Here is a 26793-nt window from a genome sequence, read left to right on the forward strand (position 1 = left end):
GGCAGATGCCTGAGGCAGGGGATGGTGAGGCTGACCTCCTGCAGCAGAAGCAATGGCATTGACTGGGACTTTTTCCTAGAGAACCGCAAATGGGGGTGGGGCTCTTTGGGGACCTAGTGGGACTTGGAGTGAAGTGAAAAGCTGCTTTGGCAAGAGGAGGGAAGGAAGGTTGCAGAGAACTTTGCTGGAACTGGGTGTTTAGCCATCCCCCAAAGGGGGGAAGGGACATCACCACCTTTTATGCTGCAGAATAGGCCAGAGCAAAGCCCTTCATGATACACAGAGGGGAGGGTCTTTGGAGAAGTGAGGTTTGCACAGTTAAGAGAACAGTAAGAGGGTCAGCAAGAGAGCCGGCTGGCCCACCCCTCAAGCTTATCCCAGGAGCTCAGTTAAGACTACGCTGTATAGAATCCTGACTTCACATCTGTCCTCCATTCCTTTCAACTCTGAACTGTGTGCTTAAAAGGGGGTAATTCACACAGCTTGGGTATGTTGAGTATCCTTACTTGTCATCCTGGGAACGAGATAGCAGGAAGTGTGCAATGGCTCTTTACAAGCTTGCACTTTAGCATTGGTCTGTAAATAAGGAATGCAGTGGCCTCTCAACCCAGGACCATAAAACAGTTCTGGGGACTGCAGAGTATCTCCAGGAGCCATCTCAGAGTCTGCCTGACTAATCTTTCTGTCTCCAGACTTGTACCAGAGAAAGTTATCAATAATATCCTTTTCTGGATCAGTCAGTCACCAAACATTGTTGGTCTACTGTATTGAGAATCAGATTCTAGATACTACAGGAAGGATGTAATAGTGTGCTCATACTATTCTAAGCTATTTAATCAGAGCTCTGGGAGCATCCCCCTAAGCAATGCCTTTGCAAGCTAAGGCTCCCTCCTTTTTTTAACTGTTAGTGCCTTCCTCATCATCTTAGAACCCTCAGGGTCAGGAAGTTTTTGTTAAACCTGATTGCTGTGAATTATACTCATTTTTCTGTTGTCCCTGGTCAGTCATCTTGAAATCTGATATGCAGTCCGTCCCCCCCCCCCCCCCCCGGCCAGCACCCACTTTACACCCACAACTCCCTCAGTTTTTTCTTTAGTAGGTTGAAGAAATTGAACAAAAAGTGATCAGGTTAATAAGTCATCTGTCAAAGCATTGCTTGAATGCCCACAGGGTATAGGAAGATCCAGAAACATGACTTGGTAGAAGCCCGTATTCTCTCCTCTCTTCTATTCTTCCTGCCCTTCTCCTAACCAGCCAGTCCTTGACTGGAGTCTGGGATTCTTCCATCTATGGGAAGCTCTTGCAGAGGGTAATTGGAAAAGTGCTTGAGGCTTTTGTTTTTAATAAGGGTAGGGAATGGCAGAAGGAGGAGAGAAGAAAGGGATGGAATTGTGGTGATCCAAGGAGCCCCTGGAGATTTCGTCCAGTGGTCAGACAGCCAAGGATGTACTTGCTGATGGTGGGTAGGATTTTCTGTTCTGCTTGAGGAAGAGCTAGAACTAGGCACAGAGGATACAATGACACACAAGTCCTACAGTCTAGTAGGGGGGAGAGACATTAATAAAATAATCATATGTGTATAATTACATATACATAAAATTGTAAGCCATGATAAGGACTCTAGCAGAAAACTTTGGCATGCCATGAGAGCCCATCGCAAGAATTGTTTTTGCTTTTTACGAGACAGAAGTGGTTGGTGGATTGAGAGAGAAACAAATCACATGTCAGAAAACTGAGCTGGCATTGCCACAGAAAGAGTAGACAGAGGTGAACCAGCAGGTAGAATCTGGGGATGGCCAGAACTGGGGGACCTTGGATCAGGGCCCTTCTTAGGGTGGAGCATTTGGTCAGCAACCAAGGGCCAGGGATCTGAGGATGGGGTGCAAACTCCCGGCTTAGTTTCCAAAAAGATTTCTTCTGAACCTTCCTATGGGAGGGGGAAAAGTTTGTTTCAAAGGGTAAGGGTATTACATGGAAAGGGCATATGCCTCTCATTTTAATTTATTGGGGGGAGGGTCTCTGAGTACTGGGTCTGTGTGGACTCATGTCGCTCTGCAGAGGGTGAGTGAGTGTGCTTGTTGTCTAAAGTAGGTGTATGAGGGAGAACGGTATACTGTGTATACCACTAGGTGTTTTACAGTATATTTTAAATAAAAATTATATGTATTTAAGGTGTACAATGTTTTGATAGACATAGATATAGCGAAATAATAACTACAGTCAAGCTAATTAACATTTTCATCTGTGTGTGTGTGTGAGAATCGATGTTACTAGCCCGAGTGGTGGCCAGGGTTGGGAGGTAGCTAAGTTTCACAGGAATAAGCACAGGTAGGCCCCGCCTTGGGCTTAGCTCTTGTGGTCTGTGAGATGTGGGATTCTACCTAACATGAGGTCGATGCTGTATATAAATAGGTGCAACTCTCAGTTTACATTGTGTACAAGTCAAGGATGAGTGGGGTGTGTAGGGGGAGTGTCGCTGATTTTGCATGTTTGAAATGAAACAGGGTTGAGGAAGCTACAGTCTTGGGCTTCTTGGAGGAGCCAGCCTCCAGGAGCGGCTGAAATGTCAGGAGGGTGGGCTGGGCTGTGAGACGTGTTTGGTGGCACAGCCCGTGGAGAGAGGGATGAGTGGAGGACATGGAGATGGTGATGGTTGGGGAGGGAGCAGGGAGGAAGACCTTCCACTGAGGGGGGACGTGCATGTCCCCACGGCAGGAGAGCCTCATGCGGCCAAGGGTGACAAGTGAAGCGGAGAGTGTCTGTCGTCACGCCCAGGAGCCCCCACCACTCAGAGTCTGTTGACTAAGTCAAGTGCATGCGGCGGTGACTGCACCTCTGCTCTGCCTTTAGGGTGAGAAGGGCCTCCTGAAAGCAGGCCTGGCAGCAGCGGGTCTTCTGAGGGAGAAGGAACTTCTCACACCCTCTTCCACCAGAAACCATCCGGGGACAGGAGCTGAAGGGATTGGCTTGCTGAATTGCTCCTGCAGACAGAGGCCTGGAGGAGTGTTCTTTGAACAGGGGTCCTTGCAGGGACAAGTTGAGGCTCAGTAGGGCTGAGTGAAGAAAATTCCACCTCCTTCAAGCCACCTCAACTTCCACTTTTCCTACGAAGGCTCCCTGACTGGGCCAGCCCTCACTGGTCACCCTCCCCACCTCCTCACAGACCTTGTAATTCAGCGTTGGAATATATATTACCCATATCGAATAATATTTCATGGTCTTGTGTTCCCTGTCACTTCCTTATGTGTAGGGACCGTGATCCGTACCTCCTGTTCATCCTCACAGTGCCTACAAAAGTGCTGAGCACACAGTAGGCGTGCAGTAATTGCTTGCTTGGTAAGAGATATGGAGCCAAGGATTCTTTTTTTCCTCAATTTTTTGGCCGCAGCATGTGGGATCTTAGTTCCCTGACCAGGGATCAGACCCTTCTCTGACCAGGGTTAAGGCTCAGTCTGCAGTGGAAGCATGGAGTCTTAACCACTGGACCATCAGGGAAGTCCCTGGAGCTAAGTATTTTTATGACTTTCCCACCAGAGTGCCTCGTATGTGCTGGGCACCATGTGACACAAAACAGTATAGGTCCTTAGTGCTTCTCCACCAGGGTGGCACTGTCCTCCTGGGGGTGTTTGGAAATGTTGGGAAGGGAGGTTTCGTTGTCACTTTGGGAAGCACTAACAGCACTTAGTCTGTGGGGACCACCCTGCACATTGAAGAATTGTTTTGTTTTTTTAATAAATTTATTTATTTATTTATTTTTTTTTTGGCTCCATTGGGTCTTCATTGCTGCGTGTGGGGGCTACTCTTCGTTGCAGTTCACGGGCTTCTCATTGCAGTGGCTTTTCTTGTTGCAGAGCACTGGCTGTAGGGCACACGGGCTTCAGTAGTTGTGGCACGTGGGATCGGTAGTTGTGGCCTTCAGGCTCTAGAGTGCAGCCTCAGTAGTTGTGGTGCACGGGCTTAGTTGCTCCACGGCAAGTGGTATCTTCCTGGATCAGGGATCAAACCCATGTCCCCTGCATTGGCAGGCACATTCTTAACCACTGTACCACCAGGGAAGTCCCTGAAGAACTGGTTTTCCGCCCAAATTGCCAACAGTGCCTCTCGTGAACTTGTTAGTGAACATGGGAAAGGCCAGGTGAAGGACTAGACATGTTTCTTCCATAAAGTTGGAAGTAGATCCCGAGTCCCCTCCTTTCCTTCTTTCTGGGTGGAGGGAAGAATGTAGGCTGCAAATGACTCCTTGTGCGCATGGCACACAGCTCTTCTCACAGCTTTTATTTGTCTGCCAGCACACCTCTGGAGGTAAAATGGGCAGGCTGCAAAGCCAGACTGCAAGGAAGAAGATTTTCATGTTCTCTCTTCACCACCCACCCACTCTCTCTTTCAAGGCACATTTGTAAGAAAGTGGCTGAAAGCCTGTCGTACATGGTCTTCAGTTCTGAGTGGCTCAGGAAAGAGTCTTGAAGAAAAGATTCAGACGGATTCAATATCTTGTAATAACCTATAATGGAAAATAATCTGGAAAAAAATATGTATTGAATCACTGCCGTACACCAGAAATTGACACAATGTTGTAAATTAACTATACTTCATTTCAAACTAAACAGAACAATTGGACAGGGGCGCCCCAAAGCCTGAGCCATGGGAGGCAGAGGTACATGTGTGGTCGCAGTGTGAGAGAGGAGGCGGGCACATTTATCTCTTCTCTCGGGTCTTTGAATCCTGAGGTTGGCCCCTAGAAGACAGAGGTGTGCTGAGTGAGTGTGGTTGCTCAAATTGCAGGGAATAACTAGAGGGAAGAAGATCACTTGCCTCGTATCCTTTGGAGAAGAACAGAGCTTTGAGGTGGGTGAGTGGCTGGGAGTAGAGTGGCTGGTGGGGGCGTGTGGATGGGGGTGTGTGGATGCAGTCGTGCAGCTCAGCCGCCATCACTTCTCACTCTCTGAATCCAGCTTGGAATGGCAGGATTGGATGGGCTCTTGGTCTAGCTAAGGTTTGGGGAAGTTGCAGAAAGCCCCTCTAACCTTCACAAGGTCCTTCTTCGTGGTGGAAACTACCTTCAACCCCATGAAGCAGGGTTGGGCGGGACAGGCAGCACGTGGTTCAGAAGTTTGCCGATTCCTTTATCCCTTCAGACTTCTAGGAAGCCCTCTTTTTCGCTCTTTCTTTAGTTCAGAACAAAAATTGCTCTGATACAAATCATTTATATTTTAATGTGGATTCATTTCAGTAGGGCTTCTGGGGTGGAATAGGAATAAGAATGAATAACTTACCACACAGTGCATCCCCTCCTTATATAATCTCATTATCCCTCACAATAACCCTTTGAAGTGGGACATTTTCCTCATTTTCAAGATGAAGAGACCAAGGCTTACTGAACTTGCAAGTTAAATAATGTGCCTAGGGCTTCCCTGGTGGCGCAGCGGTTAAGAATCTGCCTGCCAATGCAGGGGACACGGGTTCGATCCCTGGTCTGGGAAGATCCCACATGCTGCAGAGCAGCTAAGCCCACGCGCCACAACTACTGAGCCTGCACTCTAGAGCCCATGAGCCACAACTATTGAGCCCACGTGCCACAACTGCTGAAGCCTGCGTGCCTAGAACCCATGTGCTGCAACAAGAGAAGCCACCACAATGAGAAGCCCATGCACCACAACGAAGAGTAGCCTCCACTCACCGCAACTAGAGAAAGCCTGCGCATAGCGGTGAGGACCCAATGCAGCCAATAAATAAATTTAATTTTAAAAAATAATATGCCTAAGGTTGGACAGCCAGTAAGCAGCAGATCCCAGATTTGGACTCAGGGATCTGAGTTCAAGGACTTCCCTGGTGGTCCAGTGGTTAAGACTCCACGCTTCCAGTGCAAGGGGCACGGGTTCAATCCCTGGTCGAGGAAATAAGATCTCACATGCTGTGTGGTGTGGCCAAAAAAGTTAAAAAAAAAAAAGAAAAAAAAAAAAGACTTGGGTTCAGACTCAATCCAGAACCTGAGTCCATGTACCCCTGTGCTGATGGAGGGCTGTGCCCAGGTGGCAGGTGTCTGTGGGGAGGGCTCCCTGCAGCTGATGTTCTGGACTGTGTGCCTGCAGCAGTATTGTTTTCAGCCTGCTTTAATTGTGAACGTGTGGCCTGTGGCAAACAGGCTTTGTGGGCTCACTCTGGGTAATATTACACTGTCCATAAAGTTTCTATACTGAGGTATTAGGAGACTGTGGAACATGGCTTGTTTCATGGATTGGAGGCAGCCTGTATGAGAAATGATCACCATCTCCAAGGGCACATGGTCTAGATCTGCATCTTTGTAGAGGAGAGGTTTAATCACATGGGGGCATTTTTTGAGAAGAGGGAGTGACTTTATTTATTTAGTAAGGGACTTAAAAAAAATTTTTGTGTGTGTGTTTAAGTCATTTACTTAGTAAATGACTTAAGATTGAGCCTTTGGGAACTGCTGGTAGGTTGGCATCGGTGGGCACATGCTGGGAATAGAAAGCTCCATGGGGCCTGTGCCCAGAGCTGGTAGAGATTTCTGGATGTCAGGCTGCTGGGCAGAGTACTCTGATGATAGGAGGGGAAAGCGTGCACAAGAATTCAGATTTATTCTGGAGGAAAGAGAGCTAATGATTCCGATGAAGGCCTGTTCTTCACAGGAGAGGAGAGGAAGACTATCTCATCCCTCCCATCTTAAAAAAAAATGTTTTAATTGTAGTTAAAAATACATAACATAAAATTTACCATTTTAGCCATTTTTAAGTGTACAGTTCAGAGTTAAGCATTAAGTACATTCACATTGGTGTGCAACCATCACCACCATCCCTCTCCAGAACTTTCTCACCTTCCCCAGCTGAAACTCTGTCCCCATTAAACACGAACTCCGCATTCTCCTCCCCCAGCCCTTGGCAAGCACTGTTCTGTGTCTCCTCCCTTTCTGTGTGTGCAGAGCTGAGCAGAGGGCTGACATAGCAGATGCTTACTGTGTGTCGAGTCAGGTGAGGTGACCTGTTTCAGAAGTCCATGTGTCATCAGCCCGCCCAGGACCCTTCCCTCCCTCCTGGCTCCAGTACAAGGCAATAGCCTCCGAGAGGAATTCTAAATGAAATGGCTACAGGGAATCACAAAAGAATTAGGCAGCAGAAAGAGAAGGTGGGGGTTTCTCTTCCGTATTCAGCTTCTTTTGCCATCTCGCAGTTATGATTCGCTTTCTGGTTCTCTTATACTTGTATTAATCGTCTTGCTTGTCCTCCGCTTTTCTTATCCCGGGGGTCTGGTGGGTAGCTTCTCTAGGAAGGTGGAAAGAAGATCACGTAGGACATGAGGATAATAAAATGTAACAGCACTTTTGTGTTTGCCTGTGAGGGGTTCAAGTGTTAACTGGGAGTCTCCCTGAAAGTAGAAAAAAACAACCCTTAGATGAGCACCTCCGACCTGGTAGGGTATCTCTGTCCTTCCTGTGTTCTGCCTTTCCCGAGGGGTGGCCAGTGGTGCAACTCTGGCTGGAAGCTTTATTCAACAAACACGTATTCATGTATCATTAGGAACAGAAAGCTCATACATGGGTAACATCAAGTGAAGGGAGGGTGGGTTTTTAATATCGGGCAGTATGAGCTCAGGAGCATCTTTCCTGTGGAATGCTGGGCCACGGAAGAGGCCCAGATTCTTTCAGGAGGAAGGGGTGCTTAGCTGCTAAAGATGTCTTGGGGAAATCGTGGGCAACCTTTGAGGCCCCTTTGATGTCACCCTCCTGGGCCTCTAGGCCTGCACGGTTTGGAACCTGGTCAGGCCGTTTCCCTCTGTGGTGTCCATACCTGTGAACAGACCCAAAGCATGACCTAGAGTTGAGTTGGATTTCTTAGAATAGAGGTGACCAGATCAGTGGCCTAGCCGACCTCCTCACTTTGTTCACACCATTTACAGTTTCTTTATTGACCTTCATGGGGAAAGGAGGAAAAGGGAAGGAGAGACAGGGTTGGCGCTCCTCAAGTCCCAGGAAGAGAGGAGGGCAGGAGAGCCCTGTGTCGTGGAAAGGCCTGTGTTACAGGTCAAGATCCAGGCCACAGGGCCCGCTAGTCCGTAGGTCTCCTGTTCAGGGTTGTTTCCCTAGATCTCCTGTCCTCGAGTCGGATCCCAGGTTCTGAGGACTCACTACCTTACAGGAAGCTACACATATTCAGCATCACCTTCCAGGGTCTGCCCAGTGGCCCTTCTCACCTCAGTCCCTCTCACTACAACCTAAAGCCTATTTCTTTCTTAGATTGAGCCAGGTATGAATTGGGGTTTGTTGTTTTTCTTGGGCTGAGCCTGGTTCACCCACGCCTGGTGCTCAAAGTGTGAATGAAGGAACCTTCCACTCCCAGACTTGTGGAGACACGGCCTTCCCTAGGTGCTGTCCCGCAGCCTGGCATCGTGCCTATCGGGGTAGGGTTATCATCACCACCACTAATAAAAGCAAAACATGGTTTAAATGCCTGTGTTTAAAGAGAGCATCCATGAACCATCTTATTTTTGTAAAGGTGCCAGCAGCAGGCTGCGGTCCCAGAGCTAGTTAGATCTGAATTCGGATACTCATACTGCTCTGCTGCAGTGCCCAGGCCCTGCCAGAAACGAAGGGCGTATGTGTGTTTGGTCAGCCTGGAGTCCAAGGTGCAGTCTGTGCAGATGAGGTGTGTTTCACCAGTCAATGATTAATGTCCCCCCTGCTGCCCAGATCCCCCACCCTGACCTTGTAACCTGCTCACGTAGGGCGATATCGGCGTCTGCAGAGAGCTCCTGGAGGAGAGCTGACACAGGCGCGTTGAGGCAATGTGATACATGGAGCCGGCGTGGAATGAGGAGCTGGGAGACCTGGTTCCTGTTTCAGTTCCCTCTAGTTTACAGCATGAGTGTCGTCTCTCTGGGACTTGGTTTCCTCACTTGCAAAACAAGCAGATGAGAACAGTGGCTATTAATCAGAGGCTCGGTCAGAATGACCTGGTAGCTTTTTTTCAACCTACATATACCCCGGCCCGGCCCCCCCCCCCGCCCCCCCCCCCCCAGGTGATTCAGCCCATCCAGGGTGGGGCCCTGGTATGTGTGCTTTCCCAGGTGATCTGATGCAGATTCCCTTTGAGAACTACTGGACCAGATAATCCTTAAGATCCCCCAGACCCAAGAGTCCCCTCCCCGCTTTCCTCTCTTCCTTCCTGAAAGTCTTTACGTGCCTACTGTGTGGGGCGCTCTGTTCTCAACACTCACTCGTACTCAGAATGGATCAGGCGTGCGCTTTGCAGGGTGGTATCTGTAAGGAAAGGTGCACTCATGTGTGTGAAGCCAGGCAAAGGAGGAGTTGAGAGGAACGATACTGGGGAGGGGCCGGCCAAGGTGGGATAACTGAGTGTGGTGTCTCCCAGCTGGTCTGGGACATAGCAGCACCTGCTGTGGAGAGAGCTCAGGGTGGGGCGAAGTTGCGTTGCGGACCTGGGGCCAGGCATCCGGGGAGGACACAAAATAAAGGGAAGGCTCAGACGAAAGGTCCGCAGGGCTGTTTGAAGTATGAACTTCAGTATGTGTGTGTCCTTAGACTTTCCTGGGTCTGTTCGTGCTGAGGGAAGAGCAGGCAGACCCGCTGAGGACTGACCTGGGAAGAGGGTGTTTTCCCTTGGTCTTTGACCTGGTAAGTGGGACCTTCCCCATCATCACTCACCCCACAAAGCATAGGTGTTGGAGACAGATCTGAATCCTAATCCCAGTTCTGTCACTTACTGTGTGTCCTCTGGCAAGGTCATAACTACCCCCATGTCTCATTTTTGCCATTTGTCAAGTGAGGGTAATAGCAAGAGCCACGTCATAGGGCTGTTTCGAGGGTTAAATAAAAGTGTAAGTAAAGTGCTTAGCCTGGTAACTGCTCATGAGATAGGTGGTAGCTGCGTGATTTCTCTTATGAAAGTGCCCAGAAAGGGTGTCTCCTGGGGTTCTGTTAACATTCCTCTCCTCCTGCACATTTTGTTTGGGAAGGAGAAAACCACCCAGTGTATTAAGTTCAATCTTAATGGCTGTGAGTGGGTGAGTCACTAAGCCCTCAGGTGTGGGCCTGGCTTTCCCTTCCCTGCCATAGAGCTTTCTACCATCTTCCAGCTTCACTGGAAAAAAGAGCAACTTCAAAATCTAACATCTGAACTTGAAACTCTTGTGTGTCCTGTCCCCTGAGTCAGGAATCCCAGCAGTGGCCGCGTCGTCCCTCTGGCCCTGCACGCCCTTTTGTGTAAAAGCTCTGGGCCCGCCCTGAGGAAGCACTCAGCCAGAGGGGGAGAACCTGCGCCTCACCCCCGGGGACATTCTGATGGGGATACCAGCGTTGTTCAGATGTGAGAGACAGGACTTTCACACAAAAATGTGTAAAGTGCTTTAGGGAAAAGCACAGATTCAGGCCGGGAGGCTGGCTGCCTGGATCCTCACTGGCCTTGCCTGGAGACTTAAGGCTCTTTCTGCCTCAGGGCCTTGGGCCTTCCCCACCCCGACTTTATTCAGTTAACTCCAACTTGTCTTTTTGGTCTCAGAATAAATATCACTTCCCCAGCGGCCCTTTACTGCCCCCCACGCAACCCCTATCATGACCTCTCCTTCATCTTTCTAATAGAGCTCCGTTCTTTCTCTAACAGTGTATCACAGTTGAGTTCACAGGGCTGTGTAATTGCCTGTTTCCTGTAAGCTCTGTGAAGGAAGAGTCCATTTCTGTTTTGTTCGTTGCCACATTCTGGTATCTATCAGGCACTCGATGTTTTTGAATGAAGGCAGGAACTGCTCACAGGGCCCTAAAGTTGGCATGAATGCAGCCAAGGAAGGTTTCTTAGAAAAAAAGAGGAGAGATGAGCCTGGTGAAAAGTTGGGTGAGCTTGTTTGCTCCATCCTGCTGGTCAGGAAATGCCTCCTCTGTCTCACCTATATCCCTTAGGGATGTAATTTATTCTGAGTTGGTCCTTGGTGGGGCCAGAGAATATCTGTTCTCCACCCTTTGGAGAGTAACCCTTTCTAAGTCAGTGATTCAGACAGTCCTTCCTTCCCCTCCCTGCGGGCCCCACCCTCCACCTGCTCTTCTTCCAGCTGACTCAGCTTCGCGCCCTCTACCCTTCCTTCCAGGGTGTCTTTTCATAGTCCCCTGTCTGTCACAGCCTTCCTTCCTGAGTCCTCTCTCATGGCATCTGGTTGGTCTCCCACCTGGAATTAGAAGCCACACAGGGGTCAGACAAGTCACAGGCCTTCTTGGTCACGAAGCCTCCCCAGCCTCTTGCCTTGCATTTGTGGACACCTGACTCCCGCAGGAGGCAGTTGGCAATGAGGTATAATGGTTTGTTTGTGCTACAGTGGAAAACCAGCACTGAGAAGCCTTATTATTCTCCAGCCCCTGATTATTTTTGTCCTCCTCCGTGAGCTTGGTGTCTGCCAGCCTGAGTGGGCCTGATGTCCTCCACCCCCATCCTGCCTCCTCCTCATTCCACACTCTGCCCTTTCTTTCCCGAGCAGCTTCTTCCCGGGGACCACCCCTCCCCTTGCCCCTTTCAGCCCTACCTCCAAAGCCATAGTTCTTTTTTAATCCCTTCTCTCTCACCTGCCCTCCTCAAGATTCTACTTTTTTATCTTGTTTCTTTTCTTCCAAGCTGCCGCTCTTCCCTCTAAATCCCAGTAACACCAACAGTCTTGGTAAATCACCTTCTGACAGAGTTTTTCCTTGCTCTGTGGAAGGCAAGTCTCTCCATAATGACTATGCAAATTTACAGCACTTTGTGGATATCAACATGTCTTTGCATCCATGAACTCTTGTGAGTTGGAGTTGGGTAGGTAAGGAAAAGAGACTCTGAGAGCTTAAGTGATTTGCTGATTTGCCTCCTTTACATGAAAGAATCAGAACCAGTGCCCAAGCCTTCTGATTCTTAGTGAAGTGTAAACACTGGCAATTGCCTATCATTCCACCTTACTGGACTCCTGGCTGCCTTTCTGCTTCCGCTAAGAAAATATGTCCCCAAGTTATCCTGTTATACTTTTGAATTTTCCTTTAAGTTGTCTAGGATGCAGCCTTCTTCTGCCCTTCACCTAACCCAGCCTCTGCCCACTTCTTTCTCCTTTCCAAAATGCTTAGCTCTTTTCTCCTTCAGAAACCTTCCCCTCTATCTCTTCTTGCCCTGGTGCTTCCTACAGTCTCTGGGTCCTTGTTAATGTTCTCATTTGGTTTTAGCCAGCTACGCAGGAGTTTCTGCTTTAAGAAAGTCCACTTTCTAGTAATGCATGTTTATCAACCATATAAATTATGGGGTGCTGATTCACATAACAGAAGAGGATTCACTTTTAGTAGCTGCACTAGTACATGCTTTTAAGTGAATATTTCTGGATTATTTTTGGAAAAATGGAGATAAACCCAAAAAACCAGTGTTAGAAACCATTGCATTAGGGAAGGGGGGTGGTTCTCCTAGATAACACCAACTTTCGTTTGTTTCTATATTTATTTGTTGAACAGAAGGGTATTGGATGAGGCCTTGACCTCTAAGATTTAGTCTTGCAGGAGACAATTAAAGAATCAATCACAAAAGTGGAATTGGTGCCATGAAAGGGGCAGTACGGAGTACTGTGGGAACAGGATAGTCAGGGAAACTTCCTGGAGGAGATGATGTCTGGGTTGAGGTTTGGAAGGATGGGCATGGGGCATCCAGGTAAAGGGGAGGGGAGAGATGCACCTGAGAGTGGACAGCATGTGCAAAGACCTAGAGGTGAGAAGGGGCATGGCATACTAGGAGAACTGAGAGAAATCCAGTAGAGTGCGGTTCCTGCTCCCCACGCCAGCAAGAAACAAATGACCCCAGGGTGGGAATGGGCAGGGATCCAGATAAACCATCATCAGCTGTAAGGCAGTCAGATCTGAGCCTAAGGAAGAACCTCTGTGGCCCACAGGAGGCAAATGGAATCCAGTGGACAAAGCTCTGGGGTGTGCGTGCTGTGGGAAGCCTCCTTGGATTTGTCATCGGAAGACTAACTGGGCTCCACTTTGGAAACAACGTCTTGGAGCCTTGGTTTTCTCATCTGTGAAGTGGGGTAATAATAATTCCTGCCTGGCTTCCCTACGGGTCAGAGGCGCAAATGAGATAATGACTGTGAAAGCACCTTGTAGATTGTGAAGAGCTGGGTGATTGGGTGATGGCGGCCTTGGCAGTAGCCAGGAGGGGTGAACTTGATTCTGCTGGCCGCAGACAGGAGACTGATTCTTGTGGCAGAGCCACGGTCAAACACTGACAGCTTGAAACATTTTAAACACAAAGGCCTTAAAAAGTTGAAACTTGGGAAGTGAGTATTAGAGAGGTAAAGGGAAGATACCACCTCAGCTGCCTAGAAGACTTTACAAGATCTTCCAGCTCTGGGCAGGGGGATGGCTAGAATGACGTCCAACAGTCTTCAGACCTGAGACTGGGGGTTATCCCCCCAGGACTGCAGTTCTCTTTTCCCGTAGGTTCTGGAGGCAGGCGGAACCTCAGAAGCAAGCTGTTTATCTTTTAGGTTTTTTGGTTTATTTTTACATTTTCTGACTGTGCTGGTTATTTATTTTTTCCTTTTCCCTTTCCCCAGTTCTCCAGCTCAGCGTCAGAAAGAGACCATCTGTCCCCTGCCTTGCCTGCGGCCGTTTTAGAACCAGCACAAGACTGCTTGAATTCTGGTCCCCTCTTCTCCTCCCCTCCTTCCCCCACTGCCAGACTTTCTCTCTTCTGCTCCTTCGTCTAGCTCCCTGCATGGGTCAGCTACCCACCCCCTGTGGGCCTCTCCTTCCATGAAGATCTCTGGTCTGGATAAAGCCCCCAGCCCAGGGCCTGTGTCTGGGGCAGCCAGGTCTGTGGGGAACCTGGGCACTGAAGCGTGGAGGGGAACCGCTCCCAGCCTGGCTCAGGCAGGGCCCCTGTCTGCTCTGACTGGTTTCTGATCAGAATGGTATTTGTGTTCACGTGTGCATCAGGTCTGGTCTTGTTTCTGCCTCTGCGTGTATCTGCGTGTGTGTGTGTGTGTGTGTGTGTGTATTCATGTTCGTGTGTGTATCCTGGCATAGAGACTCGGGAGGAGTGACTTAAAAACTACCCTTCTGCCAGCACATAAATGTCTTTCCTGGTTTCTCTCCCGCCCTTCTACTCCCAGAGCATACTTGGTTTCCTCCCCGCCTGCACTCCTTTCCCATAAAAATACTTCAAAGCTGCTGATAAACAGAGGACTAGTACTTCACAGGGTGGAACTGGAATAAAAAGAGGCAGTTCAGTTCTGCAGTGTGAGGGGTAGGCTCATCCAGAGCAGAGTGGAGCATCAGTTTTAGAGAGTAATGAAAGCTGGGAAAGGCGTTTTTTGAAGGCCGTCCAGTTTATTACTGGATGTTGCAGACAGTGGGGAATTGAGGAGAGTTTTAACCTTCCTCTCGCCCAGTCTGTTGGCTCAGTGAGGAGGTGCCCTGACGATCCCTCCGCGGGCTTCCTTTCTCCCACGGGAGTATTTGTCTGTCTCATGCTTTGGCCTTGGGCCTGCTCTCCACACTGAGCCCTTGGGGTAGGAATGGGGGGTCACACAACACACTCCCTGGGTTGGCAGGGGTAGGTGGAGACTGACTTAGGCCTCGGAGGGCCACCTCCTGTTGACACAGGCAGGCGTCTGGACCTGTTGGGTCATTGGGGCTGTGTCTGCCTTCCCTGCTTGGGGATGAAGGAAAAGGTGACCTGATGAAACTTTTCCTGCCACTTCCCTACACCCAGCCCACACATCCAGTCCCATTTGCCTTCTTTTACACACATTCCTTCTCCCAAACACACACCCTCCCATAGTTCTTCTCCTGTGCATACACGCACACACATCCTTTAGCTGCTCACAGCTAATTGAAGGACATCTAAGTGTCTACCCTCCACCAGGACACCCCCCTCCAGGTCTCTGCCAGCACTGAGTGTGCCTGCGAAACCTGTCTGTCCCTTCCCGGTGGTGGCTCTGATAGAAGGGGTTTAGAGTTAGTGATCTGGTTGGTAGTGGGACTAAGAGATGGAGTTTAAAGCTGCATTTGCACGGCAGTCAGTGCTTTAGCGCTTAGATGGTTGGTGTTTGGGGGGTGGTTTTGAGGCTGCTGATGAGCTTCCAGGAGATTGAAGGCCCCCCCACCAAGGCTGTGCCTTGGTACTAGCCCAGGCTTTGCCCCCATCTTCCTCTTTGTGTGGGCCTGCTGGGTCACAGGAAGAGCTCAGGAAAACAGGCCTATTGTTTTCTTCGGGGAGGGAGGGTGGGAGGGCCCCTCAGCCCAGCCTGGTCTCGGTACCAGATAAATAGAGGCTCCACAGGCCCTGGCAGCCCTATTCTTCCAGGCGAGGGGATTGTTCGGCTCCAGACTCCATCCTGCCAGCTCTCGTCGGTTCACTCTGTAGACCGCAAGTTCCCGTTCTCTTTCCCTAGTGACCCTGCGGTTGTTTTTCCCATCCCCCAGCTGAATCACAGGTTTCTCTGGGTCTCTGGTCCTCTGTGGAGTCCTGGTGTGCTTGGCAGTAGGAGGAGGTGGGGCTGTGGCCCCCTCCCGCAGCACTTGTCCTCTTATCCCCCCAAGCCCGCGGCAGCTCTGCCTCCTGGCACTGCTCCCCTGTTGGGGGTAGGATGGCACCTCGCCTGGGTTAGGGAACCACACTGGTTTCAGCAGGAGGACCTGCCAGGGCATGTCCCAGTGAATAATCACTGCTGGGCCTGAAACACAGGAGAGACCAGACCTTCCCTTGTCTCTTTCCCAAGGATTTTCAGCCCTTCCCAAGCTTTAGAGTTCCAGTTCTTTCTAGTTCTTTCTGCCATTCCAGCAGCTTCCTAGAATCTCCTGGAATTCTTAACAGAAGGCCCCTTCCAGCCCTGAAATTCTGTAACTGTAAGACTCATGGGTCAGTAAAAAAAAAAAGCGGGGGACAGATTTTCCTATCCTACCTGCTTCTCCCGCAGTTGCCTCATTAGCGGTCTTACTCCTGATATTTTAGGGTATGTGACTCTTCTCAACATGTAAATTCCCTGTGTTGGTGTCTGATTTATAAGCTCCTAGAAGGTAGCGCCAAGGTTTAAGAGGGCACTCTTTGGCAGGCAGTTTAAAAAGATGCTGCAGATATTGATAATAAAAGTTTGCATTTGTTAAAGTACTCCAGAAACCCCTGTACCCCTCAGAGGATTTCCTCTACGTGCGGAGCAGACACAGCACACACGACTCTCCGCACTTGGAGGTGGACGATCTGAAGCAGCACAGGGGAGGCGCGTGCCTAGAGGAGTGTTGTCGGTGGAACAGCACTGAGGCCGGGGGTCTGATCTGCCAGCTCTGGGCCACTTTAAGAAATGTGACCCCAAACCAGAGAGCTGGCCTCCTTTTGCCCCTCTGTCACCCACACTTCATCCTGGATTCTACCGTGACTCCAGGCCTCTCCTGTACATTTCCAGGTCCCCGCACGCCAATGGTGAGGGAGCAGATGGGGTGTTCTCCTCTCCTTCCTGTGTCCTGCAGCCATGGCTCACGGCTCCCGCGTCCTGGAGCTTCAGTTACATCCCCACCCCCCCCCCCATCCCAGCCAGTCCTCAGACATTGATGCACAAGCCCTTTCACGTGTTTCTCTTGGGAAATAGTCACAGCCTTCATTTTTCACCTAATCTCAGTCAGTCCTACTGCACTGAAAGGATTCCCTAGTTTCCAGAGAAGGAAAAGTTGGTGCTGGGCCCCAGGCATCAGAGCAGCTGCCTTGCTGTTTGTCAGAGCTCTGTTAGCTATCTTCCCCTTGTTCTTTCTCCAAATATGAGCTGTCGGGGGGGATCCAGGGAGCCCCTTGAGGGTCAACAGAGCAGAGAAGAAAGAACCCAAGGCTAGTTTGTGCCCAGTTGTCTCCTGGCCCGTCCTGGTGAGCAGAGCCCACCACGAACGTGCCATTTGGCGTCTTGGGAGGGATCAAGGCGCTGTGCCCAGTCCTCATTACCTGACTTTCACTGAGCACGTAGCCTGTGCCGGGTGCTGTGGAGATTCTGAAGCACAAGGCAGTGCCTTCAGGAAGTCTTCGGGCTCCAGCTGGGGAGACAAACTCACTCGAAATCATTAAAGGGGGACTTAGAGGAGAAGAGTCTGAAGGGACAAGCCATTCGTTCTGCCCCCCTACCCCGGGGCTACGTGTCTTCTCTTTACCCACCCAACTCCAACCCTCTTCTCTGCCTCCAGCGCTTCCAGCTCTTTATCCTCCACTTCTTCTAGAAAGCTTTCCTTGACCAAACCCATCTCTGCCTTGCTCTGCTGGCATTTAAAGGTTAAATCAGCAAGCATCTGAGCACCTCACAGGTACTTAGAAACGCACCTGGTGCTGTGAGGAGAACAGGCATAGGCGCCAGGTGATTCCCGAGTTGTGCGAGGGCAGCGCCCTGCATGTCACCGCATGTGTGCACGTGCATGTTGGGGGGACATGTGCGTGTGGAAGGCAGTTCTTTGTATTGCACCTGGAGGCACATCTGCCTGGAGAGTTGCTGCAGGTAACATCACTGCTGTCTCTTCATACCTGAATGTGTACGGTTATAAATTGTAAATGACATCTTACGGCATGAAGCCCGGTGCCATCTCTCTGGCAGTTTCTGACCTGGATGAGGGAGTCTGTTGGGTCTCAGAGCCCCAGCCTTCAGTAATTGATTCCAGCACTTTTATGCTGCCTTCGACAACCTCTCCACCAACTGAAGGCTTTATAGAGTTTTAATGTATATAATATATGGAGGATAAGAAATGCTTAGTAACATAAACCCTACTGAGTGAGAGAAAGTAGCCACAGACTGTTACTCAACATGCTTGTGATGCAACGGAAGTGGTTTTGCATGGGGTGCAGATTCCGAGCTGCCCAGGCAACGTAACAAAACATTTGGGCACCCATCAGCGCACGTCTGCAGAGCTCTCATACGAGGTGGTGCCCAGGTACCACCTGAGCATGTTTCCTGCCCTCAAAGAGCTTCTCTTCTACTTTGGGAGATGAGACATAATCGTGCGTAAAGGTAAATAGTGATGTCGTGGCCTGGCTTGTTTGGTTGCAAGGAGCTTGCTCGAGCAAGGTCGAATAAAGGGATAGTTACAGCAGAGACTCTGGAGCCAGGCTACACGCGTTCAAATCCTGGCTCTGCCACTTAATTAGCTGTTTGACTTTGGGCAAGTTACTTGCCTTCACTGAGCCTCAGTTCCCTCACGTGTAAAATGGGAATCATAATAGTATCAGTGTCGTGGAGTTTTGTGGGGTTAAATTAATTGGTATGTGTAAAGCTTTTAGAACAGCACTGGCTATCACTGTTGATTTTTATTTACTTCAAGGTCCAGAATCTCACTGCAGTCCGAGCACATGAACTACATGCAGCATGGCCAGTTCCTTGGAGCTGGAACTGTAGGGTGGTTCTGGGTCGTGGTAACACCAGGACACAGGGAGAACCAGTCAGTCTCCCCACCACTTCCCTCTGCTTCCATTCTGTTTTGTTCTCAGCTGACTTTTCTGCTCACAGCCTCTGCTTTCCTTTACTGAGTTAAGAATGGCCTCTGCAGCCCTGACTCAGCTGTTCCAACTAAAACCCAGAGGGAAATTTGCCTTTGTTCGTCTTTTGTCTTGGTCTTGGACTGGCTACCCTTGGACCAGGAGCCCATCTGTTGGACTCATGAGCTATGACTAGGGCAAGAAAGGGATTGAATGGTTGAAAACATGGTCCCTTAGGCAACAGGAGCTTTGATCAGGGCAAAGCAGAACTGGGAGTCAAATTTTGAGGTCAAACCTTGGCTCCATCACTTCCTGGCTGTGTGTAAGCCTGGGCATGTCATTCAGTTGCTCTAAACTTCCTTCCCTGTGAAATAAACGTGCCAGTAGCACCTACCTTAGAATTTGCTATGGGATTGTACGTCTCAAGCGCTCAGCTTTACCAGGACCAAGAAAATGCTCGAAAACTGCTAGCTGTTTAATTATTACAGGGATATGGGGAGGGTGGGCAATGAGAGAGGTCTCTGAGACAGAAAATGTGGGAGATCTCATGAGGTAGTCAAGATGAGGGCCACAGGGATGGGCAGATAATGGCATTCGTTGCCCAGGGTCCTGGGAAGGCTTTTAGACCCCAGCTTAAATCTGTTGTCCTTAATAGAGCCTTTTCCCAACTCCCCAGACTTGGTTGAGTTTGTTCTCTCAGCGCCCTGTGCTTCTCCATAGCACATGAGAGGTACCACAGTTATACTTAAAGAATTGAAGAGTTAGTATCTGCCTCCCCCATCAGAACGCAACACCCTTAACAGAAGGGACTGCCCCATTTTACTCACTGCTGTATTCCAGAGCCTAACACTACCCAGGCACATGGTAAGGAAGCAGTATGTAGTCATCTGGTTGGCAGTTCCGTGGAGTGTGGACTTGAGCATTTAGAACCATAGGGTTAAGAGCTGGAAAGTTTTCTTGTTGAAAGGGACCCCAGAGAGGTTAAGTGACTTGCCCCCAGACACACAGCCTGTTAGCAGCAGATCCAAGAATAGAAATCAGGTTGCCTAATTCTAAATCGTATATGTGGTTATATTTTATCATTGTCTGTGTTTGTCTCAGGACCTTTTCACAAGTGTTATTGACCAGAAGCACTTTGAGGGCTCCCTTTCATGTTAGTGGGGTAGCTTTCTGAGAGTGGAAATTGTCACTAATCAACAATTATTTATTGAGCATTGTGAGAGAGGCTTTAGCATTATTATTTTTAATAGTTCTATTCATATAGAATTCACATAGCACAAAATTCACCCTTTTAAAGTATTTTAAAGTGGTTCTTAGTGTATTCTTACGCTTGCTATCACCACTATCTAATTTCAGAACATTTTCATCAGCCCCAAGTAAAACCCAGTACCCATTAGCAGTCACTACATTTCCTCCCTCCTCCCAGCCCTTGGGAACCACTAATCAATCTGCTTTCTCTCTCTGTGGATTTGCCTATTGTAGACATTTCACATAAACGGAGCCTTACAATATGTTGGGTTTTGTTTTTTTACTTCCCTGTCTTCCTTCATTTAGTGTAAGGTTCATCCATGCCACAGCATGTTTCAAGGTTCATCCATGCCACAGCATGTTTCATTATTGCGTACCTTTTTATAAATTTATTTATTTATTTGTTGGCTGCATGGGGTCGTCATTACTGCGCGTGCACAGGCTTTCTCTAGTTGTGGCAGGCGGGGGCTACTCTTCACTGTGGTACGTGGGCTTCTGATTGTGGTGGCTTCTCTTGTTGTGGAGCACAGGCTCTAGGTGCGAGGGCTTCAGTAGTTGCAGCATGCGGGCTGAATAGTTGTGGCTCACAGGTTCTAGAGCGCAGGCTCAGTAGCTGTGGTGCCCAGGCTTAACTGCTCTGGGGCATGTGGGATCCTCCTGGCTCAGGGCTCAAACTTGTGTCCCCTGCATTGGCAGGCGGATTCATAACCACTGCGCCGCCAGGGAAGCCTCCTTGATACCTTTTTATTGCCAAATAATATTTTGTTATTGAAATATCATATTATTGGAATATCCGTAAATGGATATATCACATCCATTCATCAGTTGATGGACATTGGGTTGTTTCTACTTTTGGGCTGTTATGAATAAAACTGCTGGGAACATTTCAGGTACAGATTTTTGTGTGTTCATATGTTTTCAGTTATCTTGGGTATCTACCTAGGAGTAGAATTGCCGGGTCATTTGATAACTCTGTTTTACATCTTGAGGAATTGCTAAACTGTTTTGCAAAGTGACTGCACCATTTTACATCCCCACCAGCAATGTATGAGGGTTCCAGGCTCTCCAGAGCCTCATCAGCGCTTGTTATTATCTGTCACCCTGGTTATAGCCATCTTTGTGGGTGTGAAGTGTCGTCTTGTTGTGGTTTTGGTTCACATTTCCCTAGTGACTCATGTAGAACATTTTTTCATGTGCTTATTGGCCACTGTGTATCTTCTTTGGAGAAATGTCTATTCAGATCCTTTGTCCATTTTTAAATTGGGTTATTTGTCTTTTTATTGTTGAGTTATTTTATTCTTGAGTTCTTTTTGTTTGTTTGTTTTAGTATTCTGGATACAAGTATCTTATTAGCTACAAGTCCTTTAGATACAAGTCCCTTATCTCTGACATATAATTTGCAAATGTTTTCTCCTATTCTGTGGGTTGTCTTTTCACTTTCTTGATGCTGTTCTTTGAAACATAAAAGTTTTAGATTTTGATGAAATTCAGTTTACCTTTTTTTTTTTTCTTTTGTTGTGCTTTTGGTGTTATATATAAGAAACCATTCCCTGATTCATGATCATGAAGATTTACTCCCGTGTTTTCTTTTGATTTTTTTATTGTTTTAGCTCTTACCTTTTTAGGTCTGTGATCCATTCTGGGTTAATTTTGTGGGTGTGGTATTGAGATAGGCATCCAGATTCATTCTTTTAAATATGGATATCCGGTCGTCCCAGCACCATTTGTTGAAAAGACTATTGAATGGTCTTGGTACTCTTGTTGAAAATCAATTGACCACAAGTTTAAGAATTTATTTTTGGATTTTCAATTCCAGTCCATTGATTTATATGTCTATCATGCCAGTGTCCTGCTGTCTTTTTGTTCTCCCCCCACGCTGTCTTGATTGCTGTAGCTTTGTAGTAAGTTTTTAAGTTGAGAAGTGTGAGCCCTCTAACTTCATTGTTCCTTTTCAAGATGTCTTGTCTCTTTTGGATCCCTTGCATTTCCATGTGATTTTTTAGGATAAGCTTGTCAATTTCTGCAAAAAACCCAGCTGGGATTTTGATAGAAGTGCACTGAATGTGTAGGTCTTAACAACACTAAGTCTTCTGGTCCATATGTATGGGATATCTTTCCATCTACTTAGGTCTTCTTTAATTTCTTTGAGCAATGTTTTATAGTTTTCAGTGTACATGTCTCACACTTCTTTGGTTCAGTTTATTCTTTTTGATACTATTGTAAATGGAATTGTTTTCTTAATTTCCTTTTTGGATCATTTCATTGTAGTATATAGAAATAGAGTTGGTTTTCATATGTTGATCTTGTATCCTGCAACCTTGCTGAACCCATTGATTAGTTTAATAGATGAGATTAATATGTGAAATTAAGATTGAAATTCATGGGTCGGAAAGCTTGTGGTGGGCTAGAGTGGCTAGAGAAGATTTCCTGAAAAACAAAACGAAACGAAAAAAACTTGGGAGTTGGCTGGGCTGATAAGAGAGGTCATTTTTATTCAGGGCTGGCCGCTTGACGCAGGGAGAAAAGGGCGTGAGCTGAGTCAGTGCAGATGGAGGCGCTATAGAGCTGTTGTGGGAGAGAACAGTAGCGCTCCCCCACTGTGACTCCACTCAGATCCCTACTGCTCCTGGACGGTCCTACGCCTTCCATTCACGTGCTGGTAACTCCCTAAAGCAGCACAGTCTCTCCGAATGGGTCCATTGACCCTCTGCATTGGAATCACCCAGGGGATCTGTTAAACGTACAGATTCCTGCTCCTCACCCCAGACCTCTGGTGCTAACTCAGCATCTCTGGAGCAGGATCCTAGGGTTCTCACATATCCTAAAGCACCCTGGGTAGCGTCTCTTCCCATGCTTCTCTGCCTCATTCAGGCCCCACATTCCTACGTAGCAGATGATCGTCCCTCTGACGTAACCATTTAAGTCAAAGTCATCGGGTGTTCATGGAGCTCCCCCATCTTCCTTCCTCTTTACCTCAACAGACCAGTGTCTCTTCACATCTCACCTCTTCCTGTCCTTCTCTCTCCCTCCTTTATTAGTTACCTATACCCTTGTCCCATCTCTTTCCACCTCCTACCAGCTGCCTGGGCAAGAACCAGGCTGCTGAAAACACAGAGTCTGAGCACCAAGGGAAAGAGCTGGAGAAGGTGTACAGTAGCATCACTACAGAGCTGTGCCTGTGTGCTCGGGGTGGGGGGGATGGGCAGCGACCAGGACCAGCTGGTGACTTCCCAGGAGCAGAGCACCTCCCTCTGGGGATGCCTCTTCTAGATCACCATTGAAGAGTGTGGCCAGGCACACAGACAGGCAGGTATTTGAAGCCAGATCAATGCGTTAAATTGTATTTGAACTGTGGCGTTACGCATTTCTGGGCATTCTAAATCTTTGGGTATGTGTGTCAGGGAGAAATAGGCCCTGTTGTATTTGATCATTGCTGTAATCCAGTGGAAGATACAGTTTACATACTAATACATACATACATACCCACACATATATATCATTTAAAAAAATCACTTCGTCAGGTATCATCAGTCTCCTCTCTTCTTCCCTTCCAATAGCACGAGAGATCTCTATTTTGAAAACCCCAGTGTCTGGCCGAGCTACCTTCTCTAGCCATCCTCTGCTTCTCTCCCTTCCTCTCAAAGTCAGGTGTCACCGAGAGGGTGCTGCACCCGGAGCCTTCACTTCCTCATCACCCCGTCCGCCCCAGCCCCCACTGTCTGCCTTCTGCTCTCACAACTGCAGTTCCCACAGGGATGCCCAGTGGTCCCCTCGGGGCTGAGGTCACTGGCATTTTCTCACTCCTCTCTGACCCATCCCCTGTGGTGTCTGTTCCCCTGCTTGCCAGTGTATGGCACGTGGCCCTTCCATGGAGGCTGGCCTTGGCTCTTCTAGTCCCCTTTCTCTGTGCGCCCACCCTGGACAGTATATCTCACACTCACGAATGTCCTCTAAATCTTTATCTCCAGACCCTTGTTTCTCGCTGCCCGGTAGACATTTACTTCTGTGCGTCCCCTAACATCTCAGGTTCAACATCCAAACCCAAACTACTGTCCTTCATCAGAGCCTGGCTTTCTCCACTCTTCAGTTCTTGTCACCACTCAGATATCACCTCCTCCAGGGAGCCTGCCCGAGATTCCCACCTGAATTTAATTCTGTCCCCTGAAACCGTAGAGCAGACTTTTTAGCCATTCCAGCTTCCTCTTAGCTGTGTGAGGAACATGAGGCCCCAGATGGTTAAATACTTGATCAGGGACACGCCGCTCCATTCCCTCTGGAAAGTCGCTCTCCAGCGCTCTTGCCTCTACTCCAGACTTGAGCACCTTCAATTGCTCTCATGGTATGTAATCACAAGCCGCCGCGTGTCCGCGTTGGGGTTCTTGGCCTGTCTGTAAAATCACGAGGCCCTTGAGGCCCCATCCGTGGTTCTCATATACCGCCGAGATCCCCACTGTGCCTAACTGAGGACTTGTCACACAGTCAGTGTGCGATAAATATTTAATGGGTAAATGGAAGGAGATAAAGTCGCCTGACAGATCTCCCCTGATTAGGGCCCAGCCCAGTGCAGGGCCAAGGTGGACACTCACTCAGGCAATATTTATCGGTTGGTTAATGATGGGGCAACTTTCAATATCTGGCGGAGGTGTTTGGACCCCCTCCTGTGAGCAGCGGGGAGCCGGGCTGGTTCTGGGCAGAGGAGTAAAGTCAGGAAAGCGCTGTTTTTGGCAGTGGCAGCAGAAGGCAGGGTGGGGAGGCAGGCACTCCAGGAGGGAGGAGGGAGGAGTTGGGTCTGGGCTGGCAGCTCAGAAATGGAGAGAAGGAGACACATGGGCATCCTGAAGGGAGAAAGGGCAGGGCGAGTGTGATGTGGAGAAGGAAGGGGGAGAGAGGAGAATGCTGCAGAGGAGGGACTTTGGTGAAGATCGTGCTTCTGTTGAAGTGGAGCCGGGCCAGGCCTCTGCGGAGCGCGTTGTATAGAGGATGTTTGGTACTAGGGCTGCTGTGTCACATGCATGGTCTCAGCTTAATCCTCAGAATAACCTTTTCAAGTAAGTGTGGTCTTCCTGGCTGTGGTCAGGAAACAGGCTTGAATCCATTAAATCAGTATCTGAACCTAAGTGTCTGACCTCAAAGGCGGTCCTTTCATCTCTCAGTGCCTCCCAAACACCAGAATGAGACAGACTGGGAGCTAAGATTACAAAATTAAATCTGTTTGTGATGGTGGTGTGTCATGCCTCTAACAGGCCATTCATATTTTCCCTCTTACATTAAGGAGCGTCGAGAAAATCAATTCCATGAGTTCTTTTTCCTATCACTACCCATCTCAGAAAGAATTAAGATGTAAGAAAGGACTTCCCAATGGTTAGGGATAAGAGGCCCCAAAATGGAGGAGGCCTTCTTTGGGGGAGATTTTTAGGGAACTGTGTTGCCTTCAAGCCTCTGAGTCTAGATTTGCAGGTGGACAAGATACCTTCTTCCAGGTCCCTTGCAAGCTCTCAGGTTCAGGTGGACCTCTCATCAGCCCCCAATGCTGCAGTGACATTTTCTCCCTTTCCGGTGGGGCCTGCTGTTTTTTTAGATCTGTTCAAGGGTTTTTCAGCAACTTCCGCTGGAGCTAAATAATTGAACATAGAACCATGAAATTCCTGGTGTGGTCAGCCCTGGCGCCTTCAGAGCAGGGGGAAGGAATCCCTCTGCAACTTCTAGCAAGGCTTCCCCTAGGGCAGTTCTGGGGTGCTTTTTCAGGCTGCTGCCTGCGGAGCCTGGGGCCAGGTGATGGACAGGCAGGCAAGCTAGAAGAGTTCAGTCCCTTCCTTCCGGAATTTACAGACAAGCCAGTGCTCAGTCACAGTGCGTGGTGGCTGTGACAGGGCCGTCCAGGAGCCAGGGCGACATTTCCAGTCCTCGCAGGACATTCTAACAAAGCCTGGGGCTGAGGTCTCCCTGGTCTCTAGCACCCCCAGGTTACCTAACACACGCTTGCTGCAGTGGATGAAGAAGGAGGCATTCTTTCGGTTTGTTTGGCTTGGGGGTTTTTTTGTTGTTGTTTTTACAGAAATCCTATACTGGTTTTCAAAATCAGGGAGAAAGGAGTTTTAGATTATATACTTTTAGGGTTGTCCATGCAGAAGCACGGGCATTGCTTGGAGAGTTTGTTTGCTAAGTGACACAGGTCTCCCCTTCGTCCTGCAGGTCGGGGAGGGCCTGCCCGTGAGCCTCTCCTGCGGGAGCCGGCCGCTCAGCCTGCAGCCCCGCTGCCCAGCCTCTCTCGCAGAGAGAAGCCCTGCCAGGAGGGTGTGGGTGGCCTCCCAGCAGCTGTGCTGCTTGGCCCAGCAGGCGATGAGCCTCTTTGGACGCTTTGTCTGAGCCCTGCGGGCCCTCTTCCCCCCTCTCCTGATACCGCTTGGCTCGGGAAAGCGGGAACCGCAAGTTCTCCCTTCTCACCGCCCCTCCCTGCCCTCTGTCTCCTCCTCCCTACCCCCCCCCCCCCGCACCCCTGCTACCTGCCAAATGCTGGGAGCCCTGGGGCTCAGGAGGACTGGGAAGGGGGAGAGGGGCGCAAGGAAGGTGGGTGGCTCTCGCGTTCTGGCTCCCCCATCTTCCCTCATCCCTGCTCTTAAAAAATAAAATAACGTGCCAGGCACTGTCTTAAGCGTTTTATGGGCGTTGCCTCATTTGCAGTTCACACCAGCCCAGAGGTGGGTGCTCGGGTGTCCCCTCTGTGCAGATGAGGCCACAGGCTCTCAGAGTTTGTCACCATATTTGAAAGCAGCAGCATGTCTGAATAGTCAGCGGGGCTCTGACTTTTGTTTCATCTCCCCTCCTTCTGACTTTCCCCCTAGAACGTGAAATCTGACCCAGTCCAGGAAGAGGGCAGCTGGTCGTCAGGCCCCCCTGCAGCCCCGTGTTCACTCTCCTGGTTGAATGGCCTTTCCGCGCCTCTAGCTCCGTAGTCCTGCCCTGCAGTGCTCACACCTTATTTCCCCCTCCCTCCCTCAGGACCCTGCTGGAATTTTTGAGCTGGTGGAGGTGGTCGGCAATGGAACGTACGGACAGGTGTACAAGGTGAGGCTCT

General features: G+C 49.2%; 1 protein-coding gene across 12 annotated transcripts in view; it reads left to right on the top strand.

The window, feature by feature from the left end:
• Window positions 1–26793, top strand: part of MINK1 (misshapen like kinase 1) — a 47496-nt gene that overhangs the window by 4158 nt on the left and 16545 nt on the right. For 5 of the 12 annotated variants that reach the window (XM_057713926.1, XM_057713929.1, XM_057713934.1 and 2 more), the window contains exon 2: window positions 26718–26783. In XM_057713926.1, the coding sequence (XP_057569909.1) occupies window positions 26718–26783 (66 nt within the window). Of the gene's footprint in view, window positions 1–26717; window positions 26784–26793 lie in introns of those variants that run through there. The other 7 variants (XM_057713930.1, XM_057713928.1, XM_057713925.1 and 4 more) reach the window with 5 other exon arrangements.

This window comes from Hippopotamus amphibius, chromosome 17 (genome assembly GCF_030028045.1).
Source record: "Hippopotamus amphibius kiboko isolate mHipAmp2 chromosome 17, mHipAmp2.hap2, whole genome shotgun sequence".
NCBI lineage: Eukaryota > Metazoa > Chordata > Mammalia > Artiodactyla > Hippopotamidae > Hippopotamus > Hippopotamus amphibius.